The 20194-nt window shown below is 46.0% G+C and overlaps 1 protein-coding gene across 1 annotated transcript in view; it reads left to right on the forward strand.

The window, feature by feature from the left end:
- The first annotated feature begins 804 nt into the window (after positions 1 to 804).
- The window catches only part of LOC144504777 (endothelin-1), a 40473-nt gene continuing 21083 nt past the window's right edge, over positions 805 to 20194 (forward strand). Inside the window, exons 1-2 of the mRNA XM_078230520.1 lie at positions 805 to 1032; positions 14515 to 14680. Of these exons, the coding sequence (XP_078086646.1) occupies positions 972 to 1032; positions 14515 to 14680 (227 nt within the window). The 5' untranslated portion in view covers positions 805 to 971. The remainder of the gene's footprint in view (positions 1033 to 14514; positions 14681 to 20194) is intronic.

The raw sequence follows: 20194 nt of genomic DNA on the forward strand, positions 1-20194 counted from the left end.
CCCTGGTGCTGTGACGCAGCAGTGCTGACCCCTGGTGCCACTGTGCTACCCCCAGGCATATTCTGGGCAGGAATGTGACTGATAATTCTCTCTGTATACCTATATTTCTCTCTATGTTTCTCCCTTTTTTTCTTCCCTCTCTGTTTCTATCTTTCTCTCTCTTTCCCTCTCTCTTTATCTTCTTTTCTCCCTCTCTCTCCCTCCCCGCCTCTCCCTCCAGGTTGTGTTTCTATTCAAAAACAATAAATAAGACCAGAATCTCTCTCTTTCTCTCTCTCTCTCTCTCACACACACACACACAAACACTCTTCAAATACTTCCCCGAGGGGAAATTCGGTAAAATCGTTAAATAAACTGGTAACAAATAATTTCTGGGCTATCAGAAGGGAGGGGCTGAATTGTTGACCACAGATGGATGGAGGGTTCAGTTATTGAGCTGGAAAGGTCCATAAATAAAGCTGAGATTGGTGAAGCAGGATATTAAAAGTTAACCGCAGTTTCCCTACTTGTTCCACATCACTGAATGCAGAGACCCTGCCGGCAATCAGTTCCAATCAGCCAGACACCCCCCCTGTCCACATACACACGGGCAAGGCTTCCTTACATTCCCCCCTTGGACCTGCCCGCCACCACCCTCCTCCCCACCCCCCCCAGCTCTCTCCTGATGAGGTTTAACCTGACACTGGCAGGTGACTGACAATGTGAGGGATTGCAGCTTTCACTGTGGGAGGGTGAGAGAGATATTTCCAGATAGGGTTACTACAGAAAGGGAGGGACTGCAAGTGAGAGAGAGAGAGAGAGAGCGAGAGAGAGAGAGCGAGAGTTTCCTGTTTGTGTGAAATTGCCTGCACCGAGAGTCCACTGGAGCCTACATTCGTGCAGAAGATGCAGATGTGATAAGCGAAGGAATCTTCTACAAAGAGAACCATTTCCCCTGTGTCCTGGGAATACACACCGGTCAACTCGTGGAGATGAATTCCTTCATCCACTGCATTCTGGCTCTATCCCTCACCTCACATCTGACTCCAGAAGGTGAGTACTATACAGCCTTGCATTCTACAATCCCAGAAAGGTGGTGGGGTGTATGTGTGAGAGAGAGTGCGTGTTTGTGCGTGCGTGTGTGTATGTGGATACGTGTGTGCGGGTTTGTGTGTCTGTGTGTGTGTGGGTGGGGTATGTGTGTGTGTTTGTGCGTGTGTGTGTGAGAGGGAGAGTGTGTGGGTGTGTGGGTGGATGTGTCTATTTGTGTGTGCATGTTTGGGTATGTGGGTGTATGTGTGTGTGGGTGTGTGTGTGGGTATGTGTATGTGGGTGAGTGTTTGGGTGTATGTGTGGGGATGTGTGTGTGGGGGGGTGTGTTTGGGTGTGTGTGGGGGTGTGTTTGAGGGTGTGTGTGGGGGTGTGTGCTTGGGTATGTGTGTGTGGGTGGGTGTGTGTGTCTGTGGGTGTGTGTGTATGTGTGTGTGTGTGTTTGGGTATGTGTGTGTGGGTGTGTGTGTGGGTGTATGTTTGGGTGTGTGTTTGGGTATATGTGTGTGTGGGTGTGTGTGTTTGGGGGTGTGTGTGTGTGTGTCTGGGCATGTGTGTGTGTGGGTGTGTGTGTTTGGGGGTGTGTGTGTAGGGGTGTGTTTGGGTGTGAATGTGGATGTGTGTGTGTCTGGGTGTGTGTTTGGGTGTGAGTGCGGGTGTGTGTGTGTGTGTGTGTGAGGGAAATGGTCATGATCACCATTAATTTAGTGTTTTTTTAACGCCTCAAATCAGAGTTATACAAATGCTTCAGTCACCATGAATTCCACACCTTTGTCTAACGTGGTTTCACAATCCTCATTAAAACAATCTTATTTAGATATCAAAAACAATCCATCTTCAAGAATGCAAGTTGGATTGGAATCCACTTTATTTGCTGCGTAACCCTGTGTGTGCGGATCCGAGTTCAGGTGGAGCTTTTTAAAGCACCCCTTTTAAAACTGATTCTCCGAGCAGCGATTTCTCTTTGAAACGTACCTTTCAGACTGGCTGCACTCCGCAGTAACTTTTTGGATTATTTTGTGTGTTTTGCTTTGCCCTTGTGGCTGCCTTCAACTGAGGAATAAAGATTTCTCCCTTCCCCATGCCCCCACTGGAACAAGATATATCTGAGTCTGCAGCAGCCGCGGGGGGAGCCTTCAAAGCCGTCACATCCCAGATGAAAAGATGATCGTGTTTCTGCGACAGGTGAACCTCCTTCATTTCCATTCCACATAACCTCAGGAATGTGGCTGGGAGAAACTTCTCCTGTCATGCACTGAGGCTGGCTAGGTCAGGAGAGGCATCCCAGTCCCCTCCTGCACAACTCTCTAACTGTCCTAGTGATATAGTGACCGTTTGCACTGTGAGGACAAAAATAGCTCGCTTACAACAGAGGGGCTGGGAGCATTCTGCTCAGGGCGTGCTTGAGAGGGGAGTGCTGAACTGCTGTGACCCATCGAGGGCACACTGCCGTGGGCCACACAGCTCTTTCTATCCCTTCACTCACCCGATGAAGGCACAGTAAGAAGTCTCACAGGTTTATTTGGTAGCACGAGCTTTCGGAGCACTGCCCCTTCATCAGGTGAGTGCAGGATTTGTTTCACAAACAGGGCATATATAGAAACAAACTCAATTACAAGATCATGGTTGGAATGCAAGTCTTGATGAAGGAGCAGCGCTCCGAAAGCTCGTGCTACCAAATAAACCTGCTGGACTTTAAGCTGGTGTTGTGAGACTACTTACTGTGCCCACCCCAGTCCAACACCGGTAACTCCATATCATTCCTTCATGGGATGTGGGCTTCACTGGTAAGACCCAGAAATTAGTGCCCATCCTTAATTGCCCTTGAGAAGGTGGTGGTGAGCTGCCTTCTTGAACCATTGCGGTCCTAGTGGTGTAAGTCTGTTAAGGAGGGAGTGGTGGGATTTTGTCCTAGCAACTGTAAAGCAATGGCGATAGACCCAAATAACGGTAGCCATGATGTGGAGATGCCAGCGTTGGACTGGGATGGGTACAGTAATGAGTCTCACAACACCAGCTTAAAGTCCAACAGGTTTATTTGGAATCACGAGCTTTCGGAGCGCCGCTCCTTCCTCAAGTGAGCGAGCCACTCAGCTGATGAAGGAGCAGCACTCCTAAAGTTTGTGATTCCAAATAAACCTGTTGGACTTTAACCCAATCTCGTGAGACTTCTCACTGTATCCAAGTAATGGTGACCATGACAACCATTATCAACTGCTGTAAAAAACCCATCTGGTTCACTAATGCCCCTCTAGGGAAGGAAATCTTCCGTCCTTACCGGGTCTGGCCAACTCGTGACTCCAAAGCCATAGCAATGTGGTTGACTCATAACTGCCCTCTCGAATGTCCTAGCCAGCCACTCAATTCAAAATGGACGTCCACATCCCATGAAAGAATAGTTCCAAGTCAGGATTGCGTGTGGCTTGGAGTGAAACTTTCAGGCGGTATTGTTCCCATCTATCTGCTACCCTTGCACCTTTATGAGGGAGAGGTTGCGGATTTGGAAGATGCTGTTGATCTTCTTGAGTGTTGTTGGAGCCGCACTCATTCAGGCAAGTGGAGAGGATTCCATCTTGTAGATGATGGACAGGCTTTGGGAAGCCAGGAGATGAGTTTCTCTCTGCATAGTGGCACAGTAGTTAGCATTGCTGCCTCACAGTGCCAGGGACTATGGTTTGATTCCCAGCTTAGGTCATTGTCTGCAGAGTGCGCACATTCTCCCAGTGTCTGCGTGGGTTTCCTCTGGGTGCTCCGGTTTCCTCCCACAGTCCGAAAGATGTGCTGGTTGGGTGCATTGGCCATGCTAAATTCTCCCTCAGTGTACCCGAACAGGTGCCGGAGTGTGGTGACGAGGGAATTTTCACAGTAACTTCATTGTTGTGTTAATGTAAGCATACTTGTGACAATAATAAATAAACTTAAACTTAAAACTTGAACTTAAAGAGTCGTTAGCCTCTGCCCTGCTCTTGAAGCTGCAGTATTTATATGGCTATTCGAGTTCAGTTCCTGGTCAATGGTAACCCCAGGATGTTGATAGTGGGGGATTCAGTGACAGTAATGTCATTGAATGCCAGGGCAGATGGTTAGATTCTCTCTCGTGGAGATGGTCATTGTTTGGCACTTTTGTGTCACAAATGTTACTTACCATTTGTTAACCCAAGCCTGGATATTGTCCAAGTCTTGCTGCATTTGAACATGGACTGCTTCAGTATCTGAGGAGTCACAAATGGTGCTGAACATTGTGCAATCATCTGTGAATGTCCTCACTCCAGACCTTATAATGGAGGGAAGGGCATTTGATGAAGCAGCTGAAGATGGTTGGGGACGATAGGCATGAGGAACGCCTGCAGTGATGTCCTGGGACTGAGATGGTTGACCTCCAAACACCACAACCATCTTCCTCTGTGCTAAAGTAAAGTAAATTAAGTAAAGTGGAGTTTATCTACAAGTCACAAGTAGGCTTACATTAACACTGCAGTTAAGTTACTGTGAAAAATCCCATAGTCGCCACACTCTGGCGCCTGTTCGGGTACACTGAGGGAGAATTTAACATGGCCAATCAACCTAACCAGCACGTCTTTGGACTGTGGGAGGAAACCGGAGCACCCGGAGGAAACCCACGCAGACACGGGGAAAATGTGCAAACTCCACATAGACAGTGACCCAAGCTGGGAACTGAACCGGGGTCCCTGGCACTGTGCGGTACCACTGTGCCACCGTGCCGCCCGTTAGATATGATTCCAACCAGCGGAGAGTTTCCACCTTATTCCTATTGGCTGAAATGAGGTCAGGAGGTGAGTGTAACTGACAGAAGCAAACTGAGCATTGCTGAGCAGGTTATTGCTGAGTAAGTGCCACTTGGTAGCACCGTTGATGACAGCTTCCATCACTTTGGTGATGATTGAGTATGGGCTGATAGGGCGGTAATATACTAGATTGGATTTATCTTGTTTTTTTTATGGACAAGAATTTTCCACATTGTTGACAGATGCCAGTGATGTCGTTGTGCTGGAATAACTTGTCTAGCTTTGGAGTACAAGTCAGGATATTATAATATTCATCTGTTCTTACATTGTAATGATAACTGCATTTCATTGTAAACATTTGGGGTGCACTGAGGTTGTGACAGATACTTTATAAATGCTTGTTCGTTCTTACAAGAGGAACTGTAATTTTTTTTTTATTCATTCGTGGGACACGGGCATCGCTGACTGGCCAGCATTTATTGCCCTTCCCTAGTTGCCCTTGAACTGAACGGCCTGCTAGGCCATTTCAGAGGGCAGTTGAGAATCAACCACATTGCTGTGGATCTGGAGTCACATGGCCAGACCGGGTAAGGACATTAGTGAACCATATTTGTATGTTCGGTGTTGCACAGAGGATGTTAGATGTTATTTCTTCACTGCAGTCTCTGAATATCAGAGACAAAAGACACAGCAACAGGAGGAGGCTATTCCGTTCACTCCAGGTTGTTGTAGTTACATCATGACTGATTTATATTTTCAATTCCATTCTACCTACCTTAGCTCCATAATTCCCCACACTCTTGACTAACAAACACTTGTTGAAGCTCCGATTGGCCCCAGTGTCCACAGTTTATGGTGGAGAATCATAGGATCATAGAAACCCTACAGTGCAGAAAGAGGCTCTTTGGCCCATCGAGTCTGCACCTACCACAATCCCACTCAGGCCCTACCCCCATATCCCGACATATTTTACCCGCTAATCCCTCTAACCTATGCATCTCAGGACACTATGGGGCAATTTTAGCATGGCCAATCAACCTAACCCGCACATCTTTGGATTGTGGGAGGAAACCGGAGCACCCGGAGGAAACCCACGCAGACACGAGGAGAATGTGCAAACTCCACACAGACAGTGACCCGTGCCGGGAATCGAACCCAGGTCACTGGAGCTGTGAAGCAGCAGTGCTAACCACTGTGCTACCGTGCCGCCCAGAGGAGGATTGCAGAGAGAGGATTGCAGATTTTCACAACCCGTGTGTGAAGTGGTTCTTCGTGGCACAGTGGCACAGTGGTTAGTACCGCTGCCTCACAGCGCCAGGGACCCGGGTTCGATCCTGACCTTGGGTCACTTTCTGTGCGGAGTCTCCCCCGGGTCTGCGTGGGTTTCCTCCGGGTACTCCGGTTTCCTCCCATAGTCCAAAGATGTGTAGGCTAGGTGGATTGGCCATACTAAATTGACCCTGGAGTCAGGGGGATTAGCAGGGTAAATGTGTGGGGATAGGACCTGGGTGGGATTGTGGTCGGTGTGGACTCGATGGGCCGAATGGCCTCCTTCTGCACTGTAGGGATTCAATGATTGACTCCTGAATGGCTTTAATGTAATTTGAAGATAATGTCCCATTGTTCTAAACATCTCAACTGGCGAAATAATCTCTCTCTACCCACCTTATTGAATCCATCTAACAACTCAAAATCCTCGATCAGGCCACTCCTCATCCTCAAGGAAATACAAGCCAGGAATATGCCGCCTTTCCTCAGAATTTAACTCCTTACACCCCACTATCTTTGTGACCGTGCGGAGTCTGCATGTTCCCACACCCCCCCCCCCCCCCCCCCGCCCCAGGTGTCTGCGTGGGTTTCCTCCGGGTGCTCCGGTTTCCTCCCACATTCCAAAGATGTGCCGGTTAGATGGATTGGCCATGATAAATTGCCTCTCAGTGTCCCAAGACATGGAGGTTCGGGGGATTTGAAGTTTATTTATTAGTCACAAGTAGGCTTACATTAACACTGCAATGAAGTTACTGTGAAATCCCCCTAGTCGCTACACTCTGACGCCTGTTCGGGTACACTGAGGGAGAATTTAGCATAGCCAGTGCACCTAACCAGCACGTCTTTGAACTATGGGAGGAAACTGGAGTGCCTGAAGGAAACCCACGCAGATACGGGGAGAATGTGCAAACTCCACACAGACAGTGACCCAAGCTGGGAATCGACCGGTGTCCCTGGCACTGTTAGGCAGCAATGCTAATCACTGTGCCACCTGTGTGAGGTTACGGGGATAGGGTCTGGGTAAGGTGCTCTTTCAGAGAGTCGATGGGCTGAATGGCCTCCTTCTGCACTGTAAGGATTCTATGGAAATCTTCCAAAGTGTGATAATGATCAGGCTTTCTGCACAGACTATGTTACATTCTGAGCTGCTTTAATACAGTCAAAGAAACATTATATACATTTCAAAATGATCATTACAGGACAAAGGTATTTAAGTCATCTACATAGATGCAGTCACACTCTGAGGTGCTTCAATATAATTATGCTGCATGTAATATTCACTGTGTACATTCAATGTGAGTCAGACAGCCCAAGGGGGTTCTACAGGATAGCACGGTAGCACAGTGGTTAGCACTTCTGCCTAACAGCACCAGGGACCTGGGTTCAATTCTGACCTCGGGTGACTGTCAGTGTGTAGTTTGCACATTCTCCCCCTGTCCACGTGGGTTTCCTCCGGGTGCTCCAGCTTCCTCCCACAGTCCAAAGATGTGCGGGTTAGGTGCATTGGACAAGCTAAATTGCCCCTTACTGTCCTGGGGATGCATAGGTTAGAGGGATTAGCAGGGTAAATATGTGCTGTAACAGGAATAGGGCCTGGGTGAGATTGTTGTCGGTGCAGACTTGACGGGCCGAATGGCCTTCTTCTGCATTGTTGGAATTCTACGATTCTATACAATTCCTCTCCCCTTTGTGCACTATGGCTGAAAGGTCTTACACAGTAAGAAGTTTAACAACACCAGGTTAAAGTCCAACAGGTTTATTTGGTAGCAAAAGCCACACAAGCTTTCGGAGCTCTAAGCCCCTTCTTCAGGTGAGTGGGAATTCTGTTCACAAACAGAGCTTATAAAGACACAGACTCAATTTACATGAATAATGGTTGGAATGCGAATACTTACAACTAATCAAGTCTTTAAGAAACAAAACAATGTGAATGGAGAGAGCATCAAGACAGGCTAAAAAGATGTGTATTGTCTCCAGACAAGACAGCCAGTGAAACTGGCTCTGTTTGTGAACAGAATTCCCACTCACCTGAAGAAGGGGCTTAGAGCTCCGAAAGCTTGTGTGGCTTTTGCTACCAAATAAACCTGTTGGACTTTAACCTGGTGTTGTTAAACTTCTTACTGTGTTTACCCCAGTCCAACGCCAGCATCTCCACATCACGAAAGGTCTTAGGCAGACCTTCCCCCATTGGGCCTCTGCGGTGGCTGCTCTGTGCTTTAGACTCTCAGCACGTGGCCCTTGAATGTGTCCGTCTGCAACACTCTTTACGGCCCACTATCATTCTGACACTGTGAGCTACTGCAGCATCAGGAGCTTGGGAATAGTGATCATGTTTTACAGGTATCTCTGCACCTGTCCACTGTTTTGGTCAATGTATCCACCTGCTTTAAATAAAATATCTGGCAAGATTAATTAAGATTAACGTGAATTAAGCATTGGTAATAATGCAGTGTGTACAATGAGAGGTGTGCTGGAGGGAAGGTGCCTAATGTTGTTACTCTGGGATTTCAGTGTAAATTAATGCCAGGAGGACAGGAAAACTCCAGCAGAAATTCTAAGGCGTCAGCCTTGGCTCAGTTGGTGGCACTTTGACTTTTGACTCAGAAGTTCAGCGGCTCAACTTTGACTCCCAAGACTCAAGCATGCGATCACGCAGACACTCGCTGCAGCGCTGTGGGATCGCTGCATTGTCGGAGATGCAATCTTGCGAAGAAGACACTAAAATATAAGACCATAGCAGCAGAATTGGGCCATTCAGCCCATTGAATCTGCTCCACCATTCACTGGGATCATGACTGACCTGGTGTGATAATCCCCAACTCTGCCTTCCGACCTGATCCCCAACTCCTTTAGGCGGATGTAAAAAAATCTCAATTTTTGCAATATGTCAGAGCGAACTGTTCAAGAATTCACTGATTTCAGCAGGATTGGAAAATCCTGCCGGTGGGAGGGTCTGTAAAATTCCAACATAAGACACTAACGTTTATTTAGTAGTGTCACAAATGGGCTTACATTAACACTGCAATGAAGTTACTGTGAAAATCCCCAAGTCGCCACACATCTTCGGGTACACTGAGGGAGAATTTAGCATGGCCAATGCACCTAACCAGCACGTCTTTCGGACTTTGGGAGGAAACCGGAGCATCCAGAGGAAACTCACGCAGACACGGGGAGAATGTGCAGTCTTCGCACAGACAGTGACCCAAGCTGGGAATCGAAACCGGGTCCCTGGCGCTGTGAGGCAGCAGCGCCAACCACTGTGCCACCGTGCCGCCCCAATGATGCAGATCAGGAGAGCTCTCCATGATGTGAAGACAGAAAATGCTGGATAAACTCAGCAGGTCTGGCAGCATCTGTGGAGAGAGAAACAGAGTTAACACTTTGGATCTAAATGACCTTTCGACAGAAGGGCTTGCAAAAGGCCCGTTTAGACCCAGAACGTTAGCGGTGTTTCTCTCTCCACAGATGCTGCCAGATCTGCTGAGTTCATCCAGCATATTCCATTTTTGTTTCAGCTTTCCAGCATCCGCAGTACTTTTCCTTTATTTGAGTTCTCCACGGTGCCTTCCCCACTATTTAACCCTCAGCCATCATCAATTGAAACAGACTGTGGTCATCACACTGCTGTTCGTGGTCGCTTGCTCTGCAAGACTTGGCTTCCACGACATTAGGACAGGGATGGGAACTTCACACTGGCCATAAGAGCCCTCCGGGATGTCCTGAGGTCACAAAAGGGCCTGTATAAATACAAGTTCCTTTTTCGTCCCAGTGTGTCTACAGGAGCACCATAAGCAACCCTGCCAACACGGATCCTGTGGAGTTTTATTGAGGGAGTTTAATGTAAGGAATTTGTTGAGGGCAACTGAGAGCACTGCGTGTTGTATCAGTTTTCATGTTGGACAGTTTGATGTATTTTCTTTGTTGTGTTAGGTTGCTACTGGGTAATTGAGTGGCAGAGTGGCAGGGCTAGTTGCTCCAGAATGATAGAAGCATAATTGTGTCTCAGACAGGAACAGGAGAAAGCTCAGTCAACGTGTGTGATTCGAAGTCGTGTTTCACCCTCCAACTGGATCAAATAACTGCCAAGGATTTGACATAATTGCGGCTTTTCCAGAGAAAGGGACGGGGACAGGGGATGGGGGGTGGGGTGGTGCCGGTGTGGGGTGGGTTGGGGGGGGGGAGAAGGGTCAAATTCAGAAGATGATCGAATAGTTTCAGTTTAACCTCCCTCCGCAGATGGCGACTGTTATTCCTGTACCTTTGCTCTCTTTCCCCGGAGATTCGCAGACAGACAGGCTGCAACACAAACATTCCTTCCATCACCATAACCATCTAACCATAATCTCCAGGCCTTGGACATTCCAGTTCTGGGACATTCCTGTTTTGCAATGACAGCCTGTGGCCATACCCAGATGCAGAGACGAACAGTAGCAAATCCACTGAAGGGAGAGCGGGGCAAGTACATAGAAACATAGAAGGTAGGAGCGGGAGGAGGCCATTCGGCCCTTCGAGCCTGCTCCACTGTTCATCACGATCATGGCTGATTGTCCAACTTATGGCCTTATGGAGAGACCAAAAGAGGAAACGCTGGAAAATCTCAGCAGGTCTGGCAGCATCTGTAAGGAGAGAAAAGAGCTGACTTTTCGAGTCCAGATGACCCTTACAGATGCTGCCAGACCTGCTGAGATTTTCCAGCGTTTTCTCTTTTGGTTTCAGATTCCAGCATCCGCAGTAATTTGCTTTTAATAGCTTTATCCTGATTTCTCCCCTCAACCTTTGATCCTGTTCGCCCCAAGTGCTATATCCAGCATCCGGGGGTGGGAGGGGTGTGAGGGGGCTGGAGGGGAGAAAGAAATAGAAAGATACACTGATCAGGCTGAAGGCAGGAGGTGGCTTGTGAGGAGTACAAACCCCGGCAGGGATCAGTTGGGCCAAATGGCCTGTTAATGTACTGTAAATTGTTTTGTAATAGAGTCATAGAGGCTTACAGCATGGAAACAGGCCCTTTGGCCCAACTTGTCCATGCCGCCCTTTTTGTTTAAACCCCTAAACGAATCGCAATTGCCCGCATTTAACCCATATCCCTCTATACCCATCATGCCCATGTAACTATCTAAATGTTTTTTAAAAGATAAAATTGTACCCGCCTCTACTATTGCCTCTGGCAGCTTGTTCCAGATACTCACCACCCTCTGTGTGAAAAAATTGCCCCTCTGGACACTTTTGTGTCTCTCCCCTCTCACCTTAAACCTATGCCCTCCAGTTTTAGACTCCCCTACCTTTGGGAAAAGATATTGACTATCTACCTTGTCTATGCCCCTCATTATTTTATAGACCTCTATGAGGTCACCCCTCAGCCTCCTACGCTCCAGAGAAAAATGTCCCAGTCTATTCAGCCTCTCCTTATAACTCAATCCACCAAGTCCCCAGTAGCATCCTTGCAAATCTTTTCTTTACTCTTTCTAGTTTAATAATATCCTTTCTATAATAGGGTGACCAGAATTGCACACAGTATTCCAAGTGTGGCCTTACCAATGTCTTGTACAACTTCAACAAGACGTCCCAACTCCTGTATTCAATGTTCTGACTGATGAAACCAAGCATGCCGAATGCCTTCTTCACCACTCTGTCCACCTGTGACTCTACTTTCAAGGAGCTATGAACATGTACCCCTAGATCTCTTTGTTCTGTAACTCTCCCCAACGCCCTACCATTAACTGAGTAAGTCCTGCCAAAATGAATTACCTCGCATTTGTCTAAATTAAACTCCATCTGCCATTCGTCAGCCCACTGGCCCAATTGATCAAGATCCCGCTGCAATTGGAGATAACCTTCCTCACTGTCCACCATGCCACCAATCTTGGTGTCATCTGCAAACTTACCAACCATGCCCCCTATATTCTCATCCAAATCATTAATATAAATGACAAATAGCAGTGGGCCCAGCACTAATCCCTGAGGCACACCGCTGGTCACAGGCCTCCAGTTCAAAAAACAACTCTCTACAACCACTCTCTGGCTTCTATCAAGAAGTCAATTTTGTATCCATTTAGATACCTCACCCTGGATCCCATGAGATTTAACTTTATGCAACAACCTACCATGCGGTACCTTGTCAAAGGCCTTGCTAAAGTCCATGTAGACAACATCAACTGCACTGCCCTCATCTACCTTCTTGGTTACCCCTTCAAAAAACGCAATCAAATTTGTGAGACATGATTTTCCACTCACAAAGCCATGCTGGCTGTTCCTAATCAGTCCTTGCGTCTCTAAATGCCTGTAGATTCTGTCTCTCAAAATACCTTCCAACAATTCACCCACCACAGATGTGAGGCTAACTGGCCTGTAGTTCCCAGGCTTTTCCCTGCAGCCCTTTTTAAACAAAGGCACAACATTTGCCACTCTCCAATCTTTATACCCAGCCAATAGAATGTTTATTCCTATTTGTTGGGAGGGTTTTCTGAGTTTCCACTACTTTTACACAAACCTTGTCAATTTTTGTGTGGTGTGTCATAACTTGTGGGAGGAGGGTTGGGAATTGAGTGAGCGGGCAAAGAATTTTCCATTAGATTCCTGAGTGTCCACAATGATAGGAGGGGATGGATTGTTGTCATGTGCTTCTGACTGTCAACCCATAACTTTAAGCCCACCAGAATGGACTTCATCCTCTCCAGGTCCAGCTAAACACAGGTTTCTGCATCAGATTACCTAGCAGGCTTCATTCATCCTTTGGCATCTCAATGTCCAAGCGTTCTTTCAGAATTAGGGTTAAGTTGGCTTCTGGCTGATACAGGTGGTATCCATATTAATGTGTCTTCTTACTCCAGCAAACAGCAGGATCAGTGACATAGAGAATGATCACAGTGAGACTCATACAAACAGTAAATGCCACTGAAACTGGCTAATCAGCCCAACTAGTCCACTCAAGTCTCCTGCTTTCACTCATCTAAATCTACCATCGTAACCCTCTATTCCCTTCTTTCTGATATGTTTGTCCAGCTTCCTCTATCTATTTGATTCACTTCCTGTGGTACTGAGTTCCATACTCTCATCAATCTTGGCGACAAGACATTCTGGTCATTGTGGCTTTTCATAAAGTTGCCCTGAGGCTGGAGGGAATTTTTGTGGGCTCCATGCTGGGAATCTTTGCTTCTAATCTTCAGAAGTGTATTCAGAAGGGTGCAATGTTTAAATTATGCGGTGTTCCCTGGTTAAGAAGAAACAGATTTTATTTGGATAAAAACAAATTATTGCGGATGCTGGAATCTGAAACCAAAAGAGAAAATGCTGGAAAATATCAGCAGGTCTGGCAGCATCTGTAAGGAGAGAAAAGAGCTGACGTTTCAAGTCCAGATGACCCTTCGTCAAAGCTCAATTTGGGTTATTTTTATTTGGGTTCTTTCACAATCCAATGACACCTCTAACTGTTTGAAAGCCATTTCAAGGCGATGGTCGAGTGGTATTATCGCTGGACGAGTAATCCAGAAACTCAGCTCATGTTCTGGGGATCTGGGTTCGAATCCCACCATGGCAGATGGTGGAATTTGAATCCAATAAAAAATATCTGGAATTAAGAATCTACTTGATGACCATGAAACCATTGTCGATTGTCGGAAAAACCCACCTGGTTCACCAATGTCCTTTAGGGAAGGAAATCTGCCATCCTTACCTGGTCTGGCCTACATGTGACTCCAGAGCCACAGCAATGTGGTTGATTCTCAACTGCCCTCTGAAATGGCCCAGCAAGCCATTCAGTTTCAAGGCCAACTAAGGATGGGCAATAAATGCTGGCCAGCCAACATTGCATGACTGAATAAAAAACAAATGTTATATCTGCCAACTTACAAGGTCTGGACTTTATGATGGCAATTGTTCCAGACCCACAGCGGGTAACAGATTTAAAACAGAGATGAGGAGAAACTACTTCTCTCAAAGGGTGGTGAATCTGTGGAATTCACTACCTCAGAACGTGGTGGATTCCTGGACATTGAGTAAATCTAAGGAGGTGATAGTTTTATTAGTAATGGGTTGAAGGGTCATGGAGAAAGGGCAGGAAAGTGGTGTTGAGGCCAATACAAGATCAGCCATGATCATATTGAATGGCGGAGCAAGCTCGAGGGGCTGAATGGCCTGCGTCTGCTCCTAGTTCTTATGTTCTCTTTTCTTATGTAATGGTGACCACAAAACTATCGGATTGTTCATAAAAACTCATCTGGTACACTGATGTTTGTTAGAGAAGGAAATCTGTTGGCCTTACCTGTTTTGGCCTGTATGTGACTCCAGACCCACAGCAATGTGGTTGACTCTGAAATGGCCATTTCGCTGTATTGGGATGAATCATAACTGCTGCCTGGCCACCAGCGCCTGTGTCCTGTGAATGGATACCAAAGGAATTGGAGTGGAAGTACCCAGCTGAGTTTGAATCTGCCTGTCCAGTGCTTTATTCTTGTTGTTGTTGTTGTTGTCACAGGGATTTCAAAGCCTCTTGCTGGAGATTCAGAGACAGCCAGCCACCAGGGACTGGGGGAGGTCCACACACCCCACCACAGGGAGAAGCGTTGCTCTTGCAGTAACATGCAAGACACAGAGTGCGTTTACTTTTGCCATGTGGGCATTGTCTGGGTCAACACACCAGGGTAAGTGGTTTATGCAGTCAATTCATTCAGCAACAATTATTTTTAGTCAGATCTTTAGTTTTAGTTTATTTATCGGTGTCACAAGTCGGCTTACATTAACACTGCAATTAAGTTACTACGAAAAGTTCTAACAACTCCAGAAAGCTTTGGGATCAGGTAACTTGAATATCCCAATGTCTTCCCTCCTGGCCTCTCATCTTCAACCTTTCATAAGCTTGATATCTTCCAGAGTTTTTAGAATCATAGGATCCCAACACTGCAGAATGAGGCCATTTGGCCCATCAAGTCTGCACCAACTCTCCAATTGAGCATCTTACCCAGGACACACCCCCTCCCCCCCCCCGCCAAACCATCTCCCCGTAATCCAAATATTTACCCTACTAATCCCCCTAGCCTACACATCTTGGGACACTAAAGGGCAATTTAGCACGGCCAATCCACCTAACCTGCACATCTTTGGACTGTGGGAGGAAACCGGAGCACCCGGAGGAAACCCATGCAGACACGGGGAGAATATGCAGACTCCACACAGACTGTGACCCAAGGCCGGAATCGAACCTGGGTCCCTGGTGCTGAGGCAACAGTGCTAACCACTGTGCTACCGTGCCTCCTTCTCTTCTGCCCATATCTTAACTATTTTAAAAGGTGCTGATACTTCTTCATTGGCATCTCCATATCAGCTTGATTGTGATTTGTGCTACTTTATGAATGGAATGTTTGAATCTAAAAGTTGCAATGTAAATCATACAGGCTTTGCATGATTGACATTTCCAGCTGTGATATTTCCAAGAATGACATATTCAGCTGCAATATTTCCAGGTGTGATATTTCCAAATATGTCAATTCCAGGTGTGACATTTCCAGGTGTGACATTTCCAGCTGTGATATTTCCAGGTGTGACACACTCAGGTGTGAAATTTCCGGGTGTGACATTTCCAGATGTGGCATTTCTAGGTGTGACATTTCCAGGTGTGACATTTCCAGATGTGATATTCTCAGGTGTGACATTTCCAGGTGTGACATTTCCAGGTGTGACATTTCCAGGTGTGACAGTTCTAGGTGTGGCATTTCCAGGTGTGATATTTCCAGATGTGACAGTTCTAGGTGTGGCATTTCCAGGTGTGATATTTCCAGATGTGACAGTTCTAGGTGTGGCATTTCCAGGTTACCACATTGCCCTGGTTCATGTTAGGAAAACTGGGGAAGAAAATCTATGTAGAAAAAGGAAAGATTGCAGCTTCAATGTTGAAATCATCTCATAAATGTTTGGGCTGAATGTGAAGAAGTTTACTTTTGTTAAATAATGTAGTATAAAAATTGTTGCATTAAAGTTTACCATGGTCAGACATGGAATAGATGTGGACTCCTATTTAGAAAGCAGATCAAGGTAGAATGAAGGAAAGGAAGAACTTGCATTTATATAGCACCTTTCAAAACTTCAGGATATTCCTGAAAGCTTTACCATTATTGAAATATGATTTAGTTTTGGAATTGTTGCGGTGGAAACGCTGAAAATATGGCAGTCAAATCTGTAAGCAACAGTTGCACCTCCTCCCTTAGCTCTTGGCACAACTTTGTGGCTACCTTGTGAGCTAACGACCCATTAGGCAACCAATGGACCCAGCAGAACCTATGTCAGCAGGGTTCCAAAGATAGCCATTGACCAAGGATGAGTCGAGTGAACCCACCACCCCAGCCCATCGACCAACCCCTTTCACCACATCAGAACAGTTGTGGACAGTTCTGCCATCTACTGATGGATTAGACTCAATGGGCGGGACTTTCCGACCGCGCTCACCCTAAGACCGGAAAATTCCCACCTGAGGTCAAGGGACCTTTGCATGGCCTTGTCACGCCTGCTATGATTCCCGCGGCAGGCAGGGCGGGAAAATTCTGCCCAATCCCTCAGAATGGTGGGTGTCTCACTTTTAGTATAGAAGTGAGCTATTCCCACTCATTCGAGGCACCAATTTTAGAAAAGATGTGAAGTGCAGGAAAGATTCATGAGAAAGTTTCCGGAGACAAGGAACTGGGGTGATGAAGATAGATTGGAGTGGTTGGGACTGCTTTCCTTGGAGGAGAGAGGGCTAAGCTGAGGTCATATCATAAAATTATAGAATTGCTGCTGTAAAGAAGGAGACCATTCAGCCCATTGAGTCTGCACCGACTGGGCATTTCACCCAGGCTCACCGCTGCACTATCCACACAACCCCATGTATTTATCTCACTAATCCACCTAACCTACACATCTTTGGACACAAGGGGCAATTTAGCATGGCCAATCCATCTAACCTACACATCTTTGGACACTAAGGGACAATTTAGCATGGCCAATCCACCTAACCTACACATCTTTGGACTGACAGAGATAGATCTGATAGAGATATTCAAAATCATGAGGAGTCATGAAGGAATCTGGAATGAGAGAGCACAGATTTCAAGTAATTAATAAAAGAAGCAAAGGCAATATAAAGATAATCTTTATCACGCAGTGAGTGGCTAAGGTCTGGAATGTTCTACCTGAGAGTGTGGTGAAGACAGGTTCAACTGAAGTATTCAAAAGGAGTGTTATCAGTAAAGAAAGAATGCGTGGGGTTTATAGGGGAAGGCAGGGGAATGGAATTCGGTGAACTGCTTATTTGGAAGAGCTGGTGCAGACACAATGGGCCGAATGGACTCCTCCTGCGCTGTAAGCATGCTGTGATTCAGTGCGGCAGGGCACAGTCCTTTCCTTAAGGGTAACCCAATATTTTGTGCTTAGTCTGGAGGTGTAGATCCAATGGAGTTTATTCCAGTATCTATGCTATCAGGAACTGAAGCTCTAATCTCTAAATTAGATAATTGACAGTTGAGCTGATACATAACATGATAACATCAACCTGTAATACTGGTAGTGTTACTACACTGTCATCGCAGCTGATATCCTGGTCGGTGCAGGCTTGGAGGGCTGAAGGGCTTGTTCCTATGCTGTAATTTTCTTTGTTCTTTTCTGTGCTACAGGCCCAGTCTCTCTCTTGGCCTGGTTTTCTTCATTTCCCACTCTCTCTTTCTCCTCTCCTCTTTCACCCTCTCACTCCTTCCCGTTCTCTCTCCACCACTCGCGATCTGGCATTCTCCATGCCAGCCATGCTTTTTCAGTGAGTGACACGTGCTTTGCTTCTGCATCAGAATGTTGAGCGTTCATTCCCTACCCCAGAGACTTCAGCATAAAATCTAAACGGCTGCAAAGGAACATTTATATTGGTCGGAGCCGCTTGCCTTTAGCTTCACCCTGGAACAAGGACCCTTTCAGTCAATCTTGTGGTTGTAAGAGATCTTGGCACTTTGCAAGAGGGGTGGGGTATTCCCCCCAGTGTCCTAGCTAATACTTATTCCTCAACCAAAATCACCGGAACGGATTATCTCATCATCGCGTTGCTGTTTGTGGGAGCTGGCTGTGCACAAATTAATTGCTGCATTCTCTGCATTATCACGGGCACTTCAGAAATACTTCACCGGTTGTGAATGTTCCAAGTTATGTGAAAGGTATGACATAAATGAGCATTCCATCTTTCTTTACAAGTAAGCTCAATGAGAGGCAATAAAGATTTATAGGTTAATAAACACTGCTGAGTTTCTTACCCCTTGTGGTTAGACTCAGATACACATTTACAAAAATACATCCAAATAGACACACATGCAGACACTCACATATACCAGAGCATGACCGAGCTGCTTGCAACAATAACTATTTTGCAGGGTGGGTCTTTTTGTCTCTGCACTATATTTAACATCATAGATCAGCTTTCATTATATTGAGGTATTTTTGCTGTACTATAATTATATCCCTTCAGCAGTCAGGCATCTGTGGATGAACACAGAAGTATTGCTACAAGAAACAAGTTGTACAGTGTGTTGATATGGTTGGTGAAGAGAGAGAGAGAGAGAGAGAGAAAGAGAGAGCGCAGATGCTACAGGTAGCAATTCATTCATTCCTTCCTTCACCCATTGACTCTGCCTACACTTCCACTGCCTCGGAAAAGCAGCCAGCATAACCCCACGCACCCCAGACCTTCTCTCTTCCACCTTTTTCCATCGGGAAAAAGATACAAAATTCTGAGGTCACGTACCAACCGACTCAAGAACAGCTTCTTCCCTGCTGCCGTCAGACTTTTAAATGGACCTACCTCGTATTAAGTTGATTTTTCTCTATACTCTCGCTATGACTGTAACACTACATTCTGCACTCTCTCCTTTCCTTCTCTATGAACGGTATGCTTTGTTTGTATAGTGCGCAAGAAACAATACTTTTCACTGTACACTAATACACATGACAATAAATCAAATCAAAACCATTCATTCAGTCTATCCACGAGGTTCCAGCACATTGTCAAGTGTTAGTGCCTGACACAGAGAAAAATTTTGATCATTATCATTTGATTTGAGTGAGAGAGAGAAGCCAGGAGAGATTTTCCTCCCACAGAAATGATTGAAAACAAAGAGATTGTATTTATATTGAGAATTTTATAATCTCAGGACATCCCAAAGCTAATTGAATACATTTAAAAGTGCAATCACTGTTACGTCAGTAAGTGTGGGTGCTAAATTAATCATTGCAAGCTCCCACACAGAGTTAGGACGGGTGACTAATGAGATTATCAGTTTTTTTTCAGGGATGTTGTTTGAGGGATAAATGTTGATCAGGATACTGCGGAGATGTTCCCTACTCTTTTTTGCCATGGGAATTTTTCATATCCACCTGAGAGTGTAGATGGAGCCTTGATTTAGCGTCTATTTGAAAGTAATATCTGACCTTGGAACAATCGGAGATCCATCGCAAATCTATTGGAATTATGACGTGGAGATTGGCTGTGGATGGATGGGACTAGGATAATCTGAAGTGTAGCATCCCAAACTTTCAGTATTTGTGGGGTCATCACTCTTTCTAATGGAATGGGGGAGAAATACTAGCAGAAGACCCAGGAGTAGGCAATGATGGTTGCCATCAGGGGAACTGTGAGCAACTACAAGGGAACGCGGAAGGAGTATGTTATCAGATAACATTTAATGTGAGAAACGTGAGGTGATTTTATCAGGAAGGATAAGGAGAGACTTTGGCTCAGGATCGAATATTTTTGCTTGAATGTGAAAGCCAATAATGGGAGCCAGGAAGCATCTGGGATCTTGGATCAACTGGATCAACAGTTGGCCTCCATAACCAATGGGATTTAAAGATTGAGAAAGTAACAGAGGAACAACAAATGTATGCTGGGAGGTAGAATATTGAGAGGAGCAGAGAGACTTATGGATTTAGGAGCACCCACCTCTGACAGAGGGAAGATATTTCCTTAATTGATATAAGTTATCATTTAAGCAAATTAAGTATTGAAGTTTTTTCACACAGGGTGGTGAGTGTCTGGAACAGAGGGAATAGTAGAGACGGATGCAATTTTGCCTTTTAAAAAGCGTTTAGATAGTTACATGGGTAAGATGGGTATAGAGGGATATGGGCCAAATGCGGGCAATTGGAACTAG

The sequence above is a fragment of the Mustelus asterias genome, chromosome 15, assembly GCF_964213995.1.
Source record: "Mustelus asterias chromosome 15, sMusAst1.hap1.1, whole genome shotgun sequence".
Taxonomy (NCBI): domain Eukaryota; kingdom Metazoa; phylum Chordata; class Chondrichthyes; order Carcharhiniformes; family Triakidae; genus Mustelus; species Mustelus asterias.